The sequence below is a fragment of the Desmodus rotundus genome, chromosome 6, assembly GCF_022682495.2.
Source record: "Desmodus rotundus isolate HL8 chromosome 6, HLdesRot8A.1, whole genome shotgun sequence".
Taxonomy (NCBI): Eukaryota; Metazoa; Chordata; class Mammalia; order Chiroptera; family Phyllostomidae; genus Desmodus; species Desmodus rotundus.
In genome coordinates, this window is record NC_071392.1 from 144,827,051 (window position 1) to 144,842,250 (window position 15,200).

At 49.7% G+C, this 15,200-nt stretch overlaps 2 protein-coding genes across 3 annotated transcripts in view; one reads left to right on the plus strand and one right to left on the minus strand.

Annotated features, from left to right (window-relative positions):
* Window positions 1-15,200, plus strand: part of CYFIP2 (cytoplasmic FMR1 interacting protein 2) — a 104,358-nt gene that overhangs the window by 52,983 nt on the left and 36,175 nt on the right. For both annotated transcript variants that reach the window (XM_024577086.3, XM_024577087.4), the window contains exons 21-23: window positions 664-783; window positions 5,472-5,671; window positions 7,230-7,317. In XM_024577086.3, the coding sequence (XP_024432854.1) occupies window positions 664-783; window positions 5,472-5,671; window positions 7,230-7,317 (408 nt within the window). The remainder of the gene's footprint in view (window positions 1-663; window positions 784-5,471; window positions 5,672-7,229; window positions 7,318-15,200) is intronic.
* FNDC9 (fibronectin type III domain containing 9) lies at window positions 7,244-12,340 on the minus strand. The gene is made up of 2 exons (XM_024577089.4): window positions 12,120-12,340; window positions 7,244-10,159 (listed from the first exon to the last, which is right to left on the minus strand). The coding sequence occupies exon 2, from the start codon at window positions 10,150-10,152 to the stop codon at window positions 9,496-9,498; it is 657 nt and encodes a 218-aa protein (XP_024432857.1). The 5' UTR covers window positions 10,153-10,159; window positions 12,120-12,340; the 3' UTR covers window positions 7,244-9,495.

The window sequence follows — 15,200 nt, forward strand, 5'->3', positions numbered from 1 at the left end:
GAAAATTCACTCCCAGAAGACAAATAGAAAACAATTAAACAGTTAAGAATAATCCTTGGGCACCTAGCAAAGTACAGTGCACTCAGCAGGTAGTCAGTAAATGTTTATTGCTATCTATATAACATCTTTAATAATGCCCATGTGTTCCCCAGTGGAAGCCACATTTTCCATTCTGTAACCAGCCCTTCATCCTCTTGCTTTTAAATTCATCCCCACAAAGGCACGCAGCAGGTCCTTGCTGAGGAGGCGGCTCTTCCCAGGTGACGGTGAATTGGGGCATAGGGCCGACCCATTCAGGAACGACCTCAGGGCCAAATTTAGGACGTTGGTCTTGCACAGGATGCCAGAGCCTCTCCCGGGCCTCCTCCTACAGTCTGAATGAGTTGTATTTTCCCTCAACACTTTATATTTCAAAACTATAGGAAACCTGAAAGAATAATACACTGAGCACACATATGCTCTATAAACAGATTCATGATTATTAAGGTCTTACCCCATTTGCTTTGCTTTCTCTTTCTCATGTGTATATTTTTTCTCTCTCACAAAAACAGTAAATATATAAAAAGTATTTATATAATCCAAGTTCCCATTAGTGCGTTGCATTTAGTTGTCATGTGCCTGTGCACACCGTAGGTCACTCTTCTCTCTCTGCCTTCCACCCAGCTCTTGGGGAGATCAATTGACTTGAACAGACTCATTACTCAGCGCATCTCTGCCGCCATGTATAAGTCCTTGGACCAGGCCATCAGCCGCTTTGAGAGTGAGGACCTGACGTCCATTGTGGTAAGAAATGGGAGCTCTGGGATTTTCGGTGGACGTTGTTGTGAGCCTAGTACCAGGCCAGTTAAGGAGAAGCAGTGAGTCTCTTTCCTTTCTGAATGGAGCAGGAAGAGTAGGTTTAAGAATGAGAATAATCTTACCCTCTCAATTGCCAGGAGAGCAGGAGTGGAGAGAGGTCCTGAAATCTCTTCAGAGGTCCAGTGTGGGGACACATGCTTGTCATTTAGGATTCTACAGATCCGAGCAAGTAGGAGGGTGGTCCTGTGAGGCCAGGGAAGGTTGCACAACAGGCTCGGCCTTGTGGGTGTGCTGAGGTCCAGGACCCAGAGGGCTCTGTATTGGCTTTAGTGCTCTGCTGTTGCCATCTTGAAATTCTCAATAATTTTTAAATTCTCACCCAAGGTTATGTTTTATTGATTTTAGAGAGAAGGGAAGGGAGAGAGAGAGAAACATCAATTAGTTGTCTCCTGTATGTGCCCCAACAGGGGATCGAATCTGAAACCTTGGTATGTGCCCTGACCGGGGATCGAACCTACAACCTTTTGGTGTTGGAGATGATGCTCCAACCAACTGAGCCACCCAGCCAGGAAAAAATTCTTAATAATTTTTTAACAAGGGTCCCACATTTTTATTTTGCGAGGGGACCTGCAAATTATATAGTCCATTCTGATGGACAAGCTTGGACCTGCCCTCCTCTCCTTTAAACAGCATGTGGACTTCTCTGGTAATTTCCTTTCTCCAAGAATTAGATAACCTTGACCGATCGGTCATTAAGTGAATCAAAGGGAGACTGGAATGCTTTCAGAAGCAGAAGAATAGAAGGAATGAGGGAACTAGAGCGTCACCATTAAGTCACCACAGTGTTGCTGGCCAGACCCGGCCATGGATGCTAAAATTAGTGGGCAGAACTGCGGGAAGAATATCGTGTGATTCCTCCTATTAGGAGATTCCTAGAGGCAGCCAAATTCACAGAGACAGAAAGTGGGATGGCGGTCTCGGGGAGAGAGGGTCAGGGGTTAGCGGGTGCAGAGTCCCTGTTGAGGAAGGTGGAGAAGCGTGGAGACGGGCGGAGGCGATGGTGGTACAACATGTGAAGGTGCTGAGTGCCAGGGACTGTGCCTTTACTATAAGCATGGTCAGAATGGTACACTTTACGTCATGTGTTATTTTCCCACAATAAAAAACCTCTGGGAAGAAACAGGATACTGGCATCATGTCAAATGATCTCCTTCAAGACATTTGTTACCTCCAAATAGAAGGTTAGTGGCTTTGCAGTGGGGACACTTGGCAGACACCCCCTTAACCAGGTTTCAAAGGTTGACATCACCAGTAGTAGTTAAATAGTCGTGTGTCCCCAGTTTGTGTTTTTCTGTGGTGTTCTTGCCAAAAGGCATAATCTCCGTCTAATCATGAGAAAAAGCTCACAAACCCAAATCAAATGATATTCAAAAAAAAAAAAAGCAAACAGTACTTTCAAAAGCACCCAGGTCACAGAAGACAACAAAAGACTGAAAACTATTGGAGATTGGAAAAGACCGGAAGACAGGACACCCAAATGCGACGTGGGAGCCTGGATTAAATTCCAGAGCAGAAGAAAGGGCCTTGCTGGACAGACAGGCGAAATTCAAATGAAGTCTGGCATTTAGTTGGCAGTATCGTCCCAATGCTACTTCCCCTTTCTGCTAATTATACTGCGGTTATGTAAGGTGTTAACATTGGTTACACAGGGTCAAGGATATGCAGGAACTCTGCTGTTTTCCATTTTGTGTTGGTCTAAAATTACTTCAAAATTAAAAGGGGCTTTTTTTTTCAAGTGGACAAAGTAGTAAAAAAAAAATCTAAAATGATTAGGAAGTAGGGCTGTAGAGTCAGGAAGACCTGCGGGCCCCGTCCTGACCTTGCCACTAGCTGGGTGACCTTTGGCATCTTACTATCTTCTCGAAGCCTGTTTCCCTGTCTGTGTAATGGAGGAAATACTAGAATTCACCTCACCGTGTCGGCGTGAGGGTGAAATGAGACGCTGTCTGGAAAGAGCTTTGAGTAGTTCATGAGGCTTAATAAATAATAGCCTACGGGGAGAGAGAAGACAGACGAGAGGAACATCGAAATTTGGAGCTGCGGTGAATGTTCTCAGGGTAAATTTTCAGCAATATTTCATAAAAGGACTTGACCCCCCCGCCCACCTAAGTCCTGGGTCGCTGACTTGAAGAGACTGTAATATAGCACACCTTCTTCTGGGAAATCTATTTTAAGAAATAGATTTTTCTTTGTTTATGCCAGAATGTTAGCAGTGATTATCTCCAAGGACTGGGATTTTTGTTTTCATCTTCTTTTTCTCTGTGCCTTGCAGTTTTCCACTAGTGAATGAGCACAGCTTATGGGAAAACTGGGTTGGGGTGTGTGGGGGTGGCCTCTCCCCACCCTTTGAAAGGCACTGAATGTTCTTTGAGCTGAGAACAACACCAAAGCACTTGGTGAAAGCCTGAGTTCACCAGGTGAGGATGATGGCCCCCGGGAAAGTAGCCACTTCCCAGGAAGCCTTTGAAGAGGAGATTCCAGGGACCCTCTCTCCTTTAGAGTCAGAAGACTCCCACTCACCTCTGTTGAGAAGCTTCTACCTCTCCTGAGAAACAAACCAAGGAATGTGCTCCCCTCAGCCCTTCCCTCCCGGTAGAAACTCCATTCTGGGAAGGGGCGGCAGCGTGATGCGCAGCTGGGAGGGCTGCAGAGACTCCTGGTCAGCCCCGGTCCCCCTCCACAGCCTGGAACACAGGTCCTCCGAGGGATCTGAGGCTGAGGTTGAGAGCTGGCAGCCTGTGACGTTCAGGCTACAGAGTGTATTTGAAATTTCAAGGCAACATTTAGCGTTTGGAGGAATTGGAGTCACACCGCAGAAGCTCTGGCAGCACCAGCCTCCCCAGATAGTAACAGTTGCCCAGACGTTGCCCTCAGCCTGGCTGCACTGCCCGTGGTTTCCCGCAAGCCCCCTTGGGACACTCTGTTCCTGTACCGGACCTCCCAGGTCTCACCGTGCCTGAGTTCAAGACCCCCACTCTTCTCACCTCCTTGGGGCCACAGAGCTGGTTAACAGTCACCTGTGGCTGACGCTTGGGCTTTCTGGTTGTCCTTGAAGAGCTCTTTCCACTATTTCACAGAAATTGCCCGTGTAGGTGTTGTATTTCCTCAGCGAACCGATTCACTGTGGAATGCTGATATCCTCTCGAAGGTACCTGGACCTCGCACGTGGCCCTTTAAACCCTCTGCACCTGATGCGCTGCGCCCTGCATCCATGATGAGGCAAGAGCACAGCTGGGACTATGTCACAAAGACACACCCCTGTACTGCTGGTGGCAGGCCCAGGGGACCTCCGCTTCCGACCGCCCCCACGTCACAGAGCTGAGAACACTCCCGCAGTGTGTCCCCTGTGGACACTGACGCATTTGCAAGACTGTTAAAAGTACAGAACGTTAGGACAGAAATTGTTCCCCGGTTCCTTAGGTGCAGTTATCTTCCCTGGAACAGGGCAACTCATTCATCTTAGAAATGAACTCATTAGCGTTTACTCCTTTTATTATCTGTACTCATTCTAAGTGAATGTTTCATAGAGGAGCAAAGGGAAGCTAGGGGGCTAAGTAACTTGCCCAAGGTCACCCAGGACGTACGTGACAGGGCTTAGGATGTGAACCTAGGTCTCTGATTCCAGATGAGGTGTTTGGCCCCTGTACACAGCTAGCTGTCTGGAGTAAAGAAACCATTGCTAAGAAAGCCCTTTGAAAAGTAACGATGGTTTTACAACATAAAATCAAAAGAACGTCGGAAGGGCAGTTCACCAGAGTGCAGCCAGGGGGTGGGACTGCCAGAGGGCCAGCCTGACGGCGGGGACACGGAGCTCAGTTGTCTAGGGTCACAGGAGGCAGCCTCGCCCCAGGGACTCGTTTTCATTCTCATCAGCCACCAGGCACCCCTAACTTTGATTGGGGGGCCAGAGTGTGGTCGGGGGAGGCCTTAGGCCACACTTCCAATCTTGGAGCTTTGCCACTCTGAAACTCGGATTCTGTGGCTCTATGCTGCGGGTACAGCACTGGATCAGAGCTTGCAGACTGAAATTGCTGTAGGGACAGACAGGTAAGTGAGACAGACAGGTTGGGCAGGAGGGAGTCCTGGGGTGGGTTGTCTGTGAGTGTCCCCGCCCAGAAAAAGGTCCAACTATTGCAGCATCAGGACAGGGCTTAGTGAGAGCAGATCCTGCCGTTTCTCAGAAGAAGGTCAAAGTCGGGATTTCAATTCTGGAACAGCAGCGGGAAGAACGAGATCCCAGTCCTCGTACACCATGCAGTACATGAGGGCAGAAATACAAGATCGACTCTGCTACTGTCTCCTGGGGCCCAGCTCGCTGGGCTGTGTCTTTGGAAAGCAAGCAGGCATGCTTGTGCCCAGAGGGCAGTGGACAGGGGAGTTGGACATGGTTTGTTGTCCCCTTCCTGGGACAGGCATGCAGCCTCCCTCAGCAACATCTGGCAATTCCTTCCTCTCCTCAGAAGAAGGGAACGTGGTCATTTGCCACACCCAGGGCCTGGGTCCCCACGTCGGCAGTTGGGAGGATGTGTGAGGGGCTCTCACCTGCATGACAGGAAGCAGTAAGACTAAGTGGCAGTAAGATCTTAGCAGCTGCGGGGTCTCTCTCTGGCCAGGAGCTGGAGTGGCTGCTGGAGATCAACCGGCTCACGCACCGGCTGCTGTGCAAGCACATGACCCTGGACAGCTTCGACGCCATGTTCCGGGAGGCCAATCACAATGTGTCCGCCCCCTACGGCCGCATCACCCTGCATGTCTTCTGGGAGCTGAACTTCGACTTCCTCCCCAACTATTGCTACAATGGGTCCACCAACCGGTAAGGGAGTCCCCATGCAGAGGGGGCTGGGGTGCGATGGGGCCCGGGAAGCAGCCAGCTGCCTCCTCCAAACTAGGCCCCGCACAGGTGTCAGCTTGTTCCTGTAGCGGGCATCTCACAGAGCCCCTTCTGAGTGCAGGCTCTGCTGGAGGCAAGCGGACATCTTCCTGCCTCTTGGAGCCTTCAGGCTAGATCAAAGAATTGCATGACTGGTCGAGTGACTTATCGCATGATAAATGTGCTGTGATAAGCAGTGAATGTGGAGATGGAAGAAAGCCCACAGAGCCAGGAGAGAGAACAGCACCGCCTGTAACAGCGCAGGAAGCGATGCAAACCTCAAGAGAGGCTTCCTCCTCAGAGGAAGTGTGCTTGGGTTGCAGGGCAGAGGCTGAGTAGGAATAAATGAAGCAAAAAGGCAGGAGAAGAGGGTTCCAGGCAAAGTTTGTAAGGAGCCAGGAAGCTGGTCAGGGCGGAGCAGGTGGGATGGGGAATGGTACCAGGAGATGACGTCAGGATGCAGGAGGAGGCAGGACCACACTGTACACTGCTCCACAGGCCACGTCAGGATGGGGCACTTAGGAACCTTGAAACAGTTTAAGGAAGGGAGTGACAGAATCTGATGGTACTTTGTGAGGACATCCACATGTGGGAACACATGTGTGAAAACAGACATACATATGCAGAGCGCGCACACACACATGATGAAGTGGAACACGTCTCCTACAAGGTGCACACAGCCCGGGGCCAGGCACCAAGGTAGAAACAAGACCTCATCCCTTATCCCCTCAGAGGTTCAAAACCTGGCAGGAGAAGTGAGAGGTATTCACGTACAAAGTAAGTCCGTAAGGATGTGTTTGCAGGTCCTCTGAGCATCCTCAGAGCCGGCACTAAATAAGTGTGTGCAGAATGAATGGGAGGCCTGGGAGGAACCCACCAATGCCCCCGAACCCGTGCTCTCAGCAAGATGCGCTTCTGTTCTCCGGAGATTTGGGACTTGTAACTTTCTTGGCCCACAAGCCACATCTAGTTCCCGACTATTTTTGTGCATACAGCCCATGAGCCAAGAATGGTTTGACATTTTCAAATGGGGAAAAAGTCCAAGGAAGAATTATAATTTGGTGACAAGTGAAAATTATTCAAATTCACAGGAACTCAGCCAATACTCACTCATCTACTACTGTTTACGGGTGCTTTCATGCTACCAGCAGAGCTGAGTCTTCGTGAAGGAGACCATCTGGCGGGCAAACCTGGAAATGTGTGCCATCAGGGCCTGTACAGAAAGAGTTTGCAGAACTCTCCTCTTGGGAAACCAGCCCGAGGGTGGAGAGGTGGAACCCTGTCCCAGCCCACTGTCCTGAGCTGCCACAAGCCCCAAATCAACCTGTGAATCTGGACTGCAGTTTCTCCATCTGGCAGAGGAAGCAGTCGTTGAATTGGGCGTATGTTAGAGAATTTTATTCAGTACCCTTACCACCTGGTCAGGAAGGGCTCCCACCATATGTGTCCCCTAAAGAACATGAGGACCCGATTAACTCCTGCCCCATCTCTTTTCTTCTAGTTTTGTCCGAACTGCCATTCCTTTCACCCAAGAACCGCAACGAGATAAACCTGCCAACGTCCAGCCTTATTACCTCTACGGGTCCAAGGTGAGTAGCCTTACCCGTGTCCTACTTCTAAGAGAACTGGCGAGCCAGAGCGGCTAGAAAAGTGTTACCTGAGTCAGAAAAGCAAGGTGTGGAGATTACGAGGCAGCAGTGAGATCCAGGCAGAAACGACCACGTGTTTATTCATCTTTATTTGTTCACAACTAGCAAGGACAGGGGTGAACTCAGGCCCGGGGTTGGATCCTGTGCAGGAGCTTTGGGGGGAGGTAAGCGGAGCGATGCATGCATGGGGTTTCTCATCTTGGAGTCCCATCACCTCCAGTTTCTCAGTCAATTCATTATGGTATCGTCCTGTGATTTTGGGATCTGTGTTCTATAAGTATGAGAGATTTGCAGACCGGAAGCAGTTGGGAAGGTGACACTTTGAAGGAAGTCCAGGTGACGGGAGCCAGAACTGAGAACCCCGTCTTCTGTCTCTGCTGCGCTGTTCACACGCACACGGCCTGACACTAACCGTCCCCAGTAGTGCCTGTTCTAGACCTTCAGTTCCTATCGTCCACTAAACAGACGCTCATTAAGCACTCACTGTAGGCCAGACACAGGTCGATTTTGCACGCTGGGGATGTGTTATGGATTAAAACCGACATCACTCTGCCCTCCTCATGTTCCATTTCCACGCCCAGGGTGGAGAAGGGAAACACCGCTCTCCAAGTCCCCCCGTCACATGGCATAGGTAGGAGATTCACTTCTTACCCCGAGAAGGGGGCAGTTATGGGAGGACTAAAGAATGCCACTGAAACAGTGCGATGGGCCAACAACAACACAAAAGCCAACCTTTCTCCTTGGGACGGAACAAAAATGGCCACCTTTGAACCCATGTCCATATGAACTTAGAAGAGGAGCTGAATGGATGAATAGAACACTCTTGGGAAAGGTCGTCCTGTGGGTCAGGGAGCCCTGGCTTAGGAAGTGGGATGAACCAACATGAGTTCCCACCAGTCGGCCCTAAAGGGGGGGCTTAGAAGGTCTTACGATGAAGCCGGGAGAGGGCGGTAGCTTCTCCAGAACTGCTGGTCTGGCCAGCACACCTTTCTCAAATCAGGGGATGCCTCCAGAAGGCATTTTAGGTCATTTCACACCTCGTGGACTATGTCAAGGAGAAAGACTTCTGTTGGTGCTAATGGGTCCTTAATACTTCTCCAGTGCTTACTAATCTCCCTTTTTATTGAAGATTAGAAAGTAAGCCTTAAACTCAGAGTCTTTAGTAGGCAATGGTATCTAAGTCAAATTTATGATTTTGTTTTCATTCTGTTTATTCTTATGTCTCTTCTACTTATAGCGGGAGGGTGGTGGTATTCATTTTCGGAGTAATGTAAGGCTGCCTTTTAAAATATGTTTACATTTTTTAAATGAGTCAACTTAAAAATATTTGCGCCCTGGCTGGTGTGGCTCAGTGGATTGAGTGCTGGCCTGTGAACCAAAGGGTCACAGGTTCCATTCCCAGTCAGGGCACATGCCTGGGTTGCAGGTCAGGTCCCCAGGAGGGGGCAGGCAAGAGGCAACCACACATTGATGTTTCTCTCCCCCTCTTTCTCCCTCCCTTCCCCTCTCTCTAAAAATAAATAAGTAAAATCTTTAAAATAAATAAATAAATAAATAAAAATACTTGCTAATTATAGTAAAGCTAGTATATGGCTTAGAAGAATGAAAATGATGTACAAGGTGATACGTGATTGCCTGAAAGTTGGAAAACACTCATGAGCAAGTCTTCTCCCACCTTTCCAAAACCGCCCCCCAACAGCAGAGGAGACTGCAGTCCTGCCTGAAAGCTGACTGAGACCATAACCCCGAGAGCCCATCTTCAACCCCAAAACTGCTTTGCAGTATTGTGTTTTATTTAAGTCATGCAAATTTCAGTTTCTACATCATAATATATTCATGTTTGTTTTAACATTAAAATAACTTTTAAAATTTCGAACTGCCCCTCCTCAAATGGACACTTCTAAGTGATGCCGCGTGTCTACCTTAGCACACCATGGGCATACCTGTCCTCTGGCTCAAGCAGCTTTGTCACAGGGCATCCGTGGACCCAGGTGGTCCATAAGAACACTGGCATTTGAGGGGAGACGTGGGTAGTCAGGCTACAGACACATTTTTACAAAGGAGCTACTCTGCGGAGGGCTTCATGCTGCACAGTGAGGGCTGCCTCCTCCCCACCACTCACTCCTTAAAATGGGGCGGAATGGCAGGCTGATCATCACCCGCATCTGAGGCAGCCTGGTCCGCTTCCACTTCCGGTTCTGTTCCATCTCCGGAATCCTTGCGTGGCATTTCCACCAGGGGAAGCCGCTGCTGGTCTTCCTCCCTCAGACCCAGGACCCGGGCCTCCTCTGGCCACCTCACCAGCCCATTGGCTTCCTCCATTTGGCCGGCTCTGTAAGACCAGCGAGGCTCATGGCAGCGGATGCACCAGAACTGGAGGCAGATGAATGCTAAGACGGCCGTGAGGCAGGCCATCAGAATGGCCAGCAGGACCCACAGGGAGACATTGGGGTCGATCAGGGGCCTTCCAGAAGACAGCGGATTCTTCTCCATGGTGTGGAACATGGTGCAGTAGTGCCTGTAGGGGAAGGTAATCTTCTTGCAGCTGACGCACAGGAAGTAGAAAGTGGAGGGGGTGAGGTGGTCCAGCACCACCTTGCTGACGGTTTTAGGCACCTTCTCCTCGTGTTGGAAGCTGTAGCGAAGATAGCCGGAGAAGATGCTGTTCCAGTTGGGCCTGTACATAATGTGGTAATAGTCCTCCAGGCAGGGCTCCGAGGACGACCAGGACACGACGGCTCCTGTGTAAGAAACGTTGCCAACCTCGATGTTCATCCTGATTCTGCAACGAGAACCAAAGTAAAGAGTGACATCTCCTTAGCGAATTTGTTTATGGCAATCATAGCCACTGTTTATGGAACATTCGCGATGGAGGCTAACATGGCCCCCATTTTACAACCAAAAACATGGAGGCCAAGAGGCGACATCACTCAACTAGGCTTAGCTAAACAACTGCAGGACAGGCGTTCCAACTGGGGCTTTTGTGTGCCTACGCTGGTGGCCTGCAGACCTTAAAACCATGGGCCCACATCACCTAGCCTCATCCGGCCTGGGCTCCGACCCTTTGAATACAACATTGTTCCCACCCCTTCAACACGAAGGAAAAAAGGCACTGAAAGGATGACCTCAGAGTCCCTGCAGGAGTCATCACAGATGTGTGACCTCCGCGTCAGGCAGGTGTTTCTCCTAAATTTCCCTTCCGGACCTCTTACGTCTGCTCTAAGTGCTGGTAGCTCAGCCATCTAGAACATTCTGCCTCCCAGATCTGTTGCCCATGGTGAGCGGACATCTGCTTCATCACTCATGGGCAGTTGATTTCTCCCCAAAGCCTCTGCTCTTGTTTTGTTTATTTTTTTTTCAAAGCCAGAGGTTCACAGGAAATTAGCTTCTTGAATCAATGCAGTCAGCTCTGAATACCAGCACAACTGTTACTATTTAATAGTACTGGGCCTGTGAATGTTAATCATGGCAGTAACCACCAACAGTTGGCGTGCCATGGCTGTGTCACAGGTCACGCTAGGTGTGTCACGTACAATAATAAATTTCCTTTACTCTTCAACACACCCTCCGAGCTAGATCCCCATTTTACAGATGAGCAATCTGAGGTGACTCAGCTAAGAAGAACCAGACTCAAAGCCACTGCGCCAGGCTTTCAAATTTGAGGCGACTGGGTTTAGTAACAGAAGTTACTGCGAAAAGGGGGGCTGGCACCAGGACCCAGTGCTGTTTTTCCAGACGAGTCAAGCGAGCCCTCCCCAGATCGCCAGCCCTCTCGCTTTTGGAAGGGAACACCATCTGCAAGCCTTTCACTTCTCTTGAATCCTGTGTATTTCCCCTTCACTGACTTGCCCCTGGTCTAAGATTCCAGGACAGCCGCATTCAGTCGTGTGTGGTGATGGACAGGTCTCCCCAGCTCTGTTCTCCGCTCCTCCTCCCACATGCAATACAGGAGGTTTTGCTTTAGACTGCAATGGCATAGTGAAAAACCGTCAGTCAGATTTTAACCAGAACTGGATATTAAGCCAGACTGATTTCCGGTACGAGCTGCTCTCTGTCCTCCCTGCCTCCCTCCAACCTTCTGTTTTCATGCCTGTATTCCTTCCTAAGAGAACATGAGTGATTTTTCAGTCCTTGATTTTCCTTCTCTAAGGATGACAGTAAACTAAAATGCTCAGGAGGGGGAGTAATTCCTTTCTCTTTGGCTGGAAATTTCCTCCCCGAAAAATGGAGACGGAAAGGGACGACAGATGTGCTCAGGTCCCTCCAGGGGAGGTCATTTGCCAAGGACACTGAATATTTGCGCTCCCTGTGGTGGGCTTCTCACACCACCCCGACACCCCACACAGCTTTATAAATACACTTCTGACCACAGGGAAAGAGCTCGGTTCTTTACTAAGGGTGCAGAGGCAACGGCCTTCCTAAAACCCTTCCAGCAGTGGTGATCAGGAACCTGTTTCTTGTCATGAATCTTTTCTCCTGTTTGCCTCCCCGCTGCTGCTGGCTGTCTTTGCGGACTGAGTTCCAACAGCAGGCATTTTTAAGGGCTTTCTGTCAAGACGCTAGCAGCATCCTGGGCTTTTAGGACCAAATCCATCTCCCTTATTTATTTTTCTTCCTCTGCTTCTGTTTGGAAATTCCCCCAACTTGTAGCTATTCGTATGACCATTGCCTGGCCCTCCTCCAAGCGAGTGTGAAAGGAAGAGCCATTTCCTTTTCCAAGAAGAGCCATTTATGTCCCTTACCTGGTGCTTGCGGCAGATCTGGCTACAGCGCAGCCTTCAGAGGCAGAGTGGACCCGGGCTAAGGGAAAGGTGCCTTTTCCCTGCCTCTGCTCTGGGCTCTCCTGATGTCTCTCTCGCCACCGTCTGAGTAATCCCACTGTCGCCCCCAACGCTCACATTATTCATTTCAACAGATCAGCATCATTCACCATGGCAACCAGGAAGCAAATGTATGCACGATGCTTTCAGGAACCAGTCTGAGAGGAGCTCTTGTTTATTTGGTGCAAAAGGAAAAAAAAAAAAAAAAAAAAAAGGCAGGCAGTCTGCTGCAAACTGATCCTCAGAATGGTACTAATTCTTCCAAGGAGCGTAAATTTTCCAACAGGAGGAGGAGGAGGAGGAGGAGGAGGAGGAGGAGGAGGATGATTTGCCCCATCTAGATCCCCTTTGCACAATGGTTTCAAAGGCATAGATGCCCTTCTCCATTATCCCACAACTAAAACAGTAACTTCACCTCCATCCCACCCCACCCCTCTCCCACCCCCACCTCCTTCCCCACCTCTGACTCTCTCCTTTATTCTGGTCTGCTGTGGCATTGCCTAGGTTATACAACACTGTCCAAGTCTTTCGTTCTCTGGGCCTCAGTTCCATCATCTGTAAAACTGGGGGCCTGGGCTACATCGGGTGGCAGACGGAAGACATGGGTCTACCCCTGCCCAGTTCTGAATTCGTGTCAGGCTTGCTACACCATCATGGTATTTGCACTGGGTTGGTTTGGGTGCCCGCCCCGAAATCAGGTCCACACAGAACCTCAGAATGTGACCTTATTGGGAAATAGGGTCTTTGTAGAATTAGTTAAGGGTCTCAGAATGATCTTATGCTGGATTTAGAGGGAATCCTAAATCCAGTGACTGGTGTCTCTATAAGAAAAAGGAGGGAGAGGTATACACCCAGACAGACAGGAAGGGAAGAAGACACGGAAAGCCAGGAGCAGAGATAGGAGCGATGCTGCCATAAACCGAGGAATGCCAGGGGTCAGGAGGAGCTGGAAGGTGCAAGGAAGGACTGCCCTCCCAGAGCCTCAGCAGAGCTCCTGGTGTCAGGCCTCTGGCCTTCAGAACTGTGAGGGGTGTGAGATTTCTGTTGTTTTAAGCCACCACATCTGTGGTGGTATATTGCAGCAGCCCCAGGGAATCACTCCTTCCATTAGGGTTCAGAAACACAGCCTCAGAGTCCTTCTTAACACAGCATCCCAAGAAACAATCAATTGTTTGGAGGTGATACCAGAAATAGAAACTGTTTATTCTTCCTGGGTTGGATGATCCCCAAAGTACCTTTTCTTTCAAGAATCCTGACTTTGCCATTTTCCATGTCCCGCAAAGTTTCATTGGCCTCCGGGCTTCCATCCCCTGCTGTTCCCCTCTGCCTTAAAAGACATTGTCACTGTTCTGTGGGGAGATCACAGGGCGTGTCTGAGACTGAGAATCAAGTTCTGTCTTCCTAAAGCCACCGAGTTTGAGGTAATCCGTGGCAGCTACCCTACCTCAGATAGATTGAAGCCTGAATTATTTTACACAAATTGCATGTTGTTAAAGTCAGCTTTTTTCTTCTTGGTTGTTGGCCAAAGTAGCCAAGCGAACCCCTGAAGGTTTTCTTGTGAATCCCATCAGTGACAAAAGGTCACGAAGTGTTGCCTGGGGGTCACAGACCCTCCCCTGGTCCAGGGTCTCTGAGGCATGGAGCCGGGATGTCCAGAGTCTCTTGATTAAATGTTCCCTGTGGCTTCCCCGTGGCTTCAGTCTCCCCAGGGGCCTGTCCAAATCTGCTGTAATTGAGGCTAATGGGGACTCCCTGCCACCAAGCATAAAAGCGTCCTCTCCACAGAAAGGCCAGTGTGGTAGTTTGCAGGTGCCTTTTGAAAAGGTTATTTTCAGAGGAATAAAAATACCAGTTCGGGAGCCTGTGGAGTGATGAGAGAGAACCCAGTCCTTTGCCACAGAAAAGGGGAATTTACTTCTGATGCTCCTGGATGCCATTTTTAACAGAGTATTTTTTTAATCCTCACCCAAGGACATATTTCTTTATCCTAGAGAGAGAGAGAGAGAGAGAGAAACACAGAAACAGAAACATCGATGTGAGAGAGAAGTATTGATTGGTTGCTTCCCAAAGGCACCCCGACCAGGGATCTAAACCAAAACCCAGCTATGTGCCCTGACTGGGAGTCGAACCTGCAGCTTTTTGTTGTACAGCATGATGCTCCAACCAACTGAACCACCCAGCCAGGGTCTATTTGAGAAGTTGAGACACTCAGAATATGAGGCCTTAGAAGTCCTTTGGCTTCAGAGACCCCGAGAGAAGGGCTGGCATTCCTCAGGCCACGCCACTGACTAGTGGCAGACCCAGGACTGGAAGCTGCATCCCTGACCAGGGCCCGTCCTGCTCCTCGGGGCCATCTCTGTTCACCAGCACCCAGAGGAGCCAGTGCAGTGCTTAGTGAATGAGAGAACCATCTGGGGACACTTGCTCCAGAGATCACACTCCAGCCATGCTCACTCTTTCTCGCCTCCAGGGAGGCCCTTCTGCTGGGTCTCCAGGTTGTAGCCTCTACAGCTGTCTGGCCAGGCTGTATACACCAGTAGTAGATTACCGACAGAGTGGGGTCCCTGTGCCCTTCCTGAAGGTGGCAGTAAAGGGACTGCGTGAGCGCTTACCTGGGTCCCAAAGCTGATGGGCACCCAGGGTTCAGTGTACAGGCCCTGAACCCCCTGGGCTGGGTTCACTTCCTGCCTGGACAAATTCCCTCACTTTCTATGCCTTGGTGAACTCCTGTGTGAAATGCGAATGTCAATAATACCTGCCTTACAGTGTTGCTGTCGCAGCGAGATGAACCCATCTCTCCAAAGTGCTGGCTTAGGAAGAGTAGCGATGATTACTGAGAAGAGGTCAGTGTGTCAGGGCCGTTTCCGGAATTGCTTAGCCCAGAGGTGGTAATGGGCAGGTTTATACCCTGCGCGATGCTTCCTTCCCCTCCTTTTTAAAAATAGCTTTAAAAAACACACGCTTATTGTGCATGCATTAAAGAATATAGAAATGTTCAAAGAT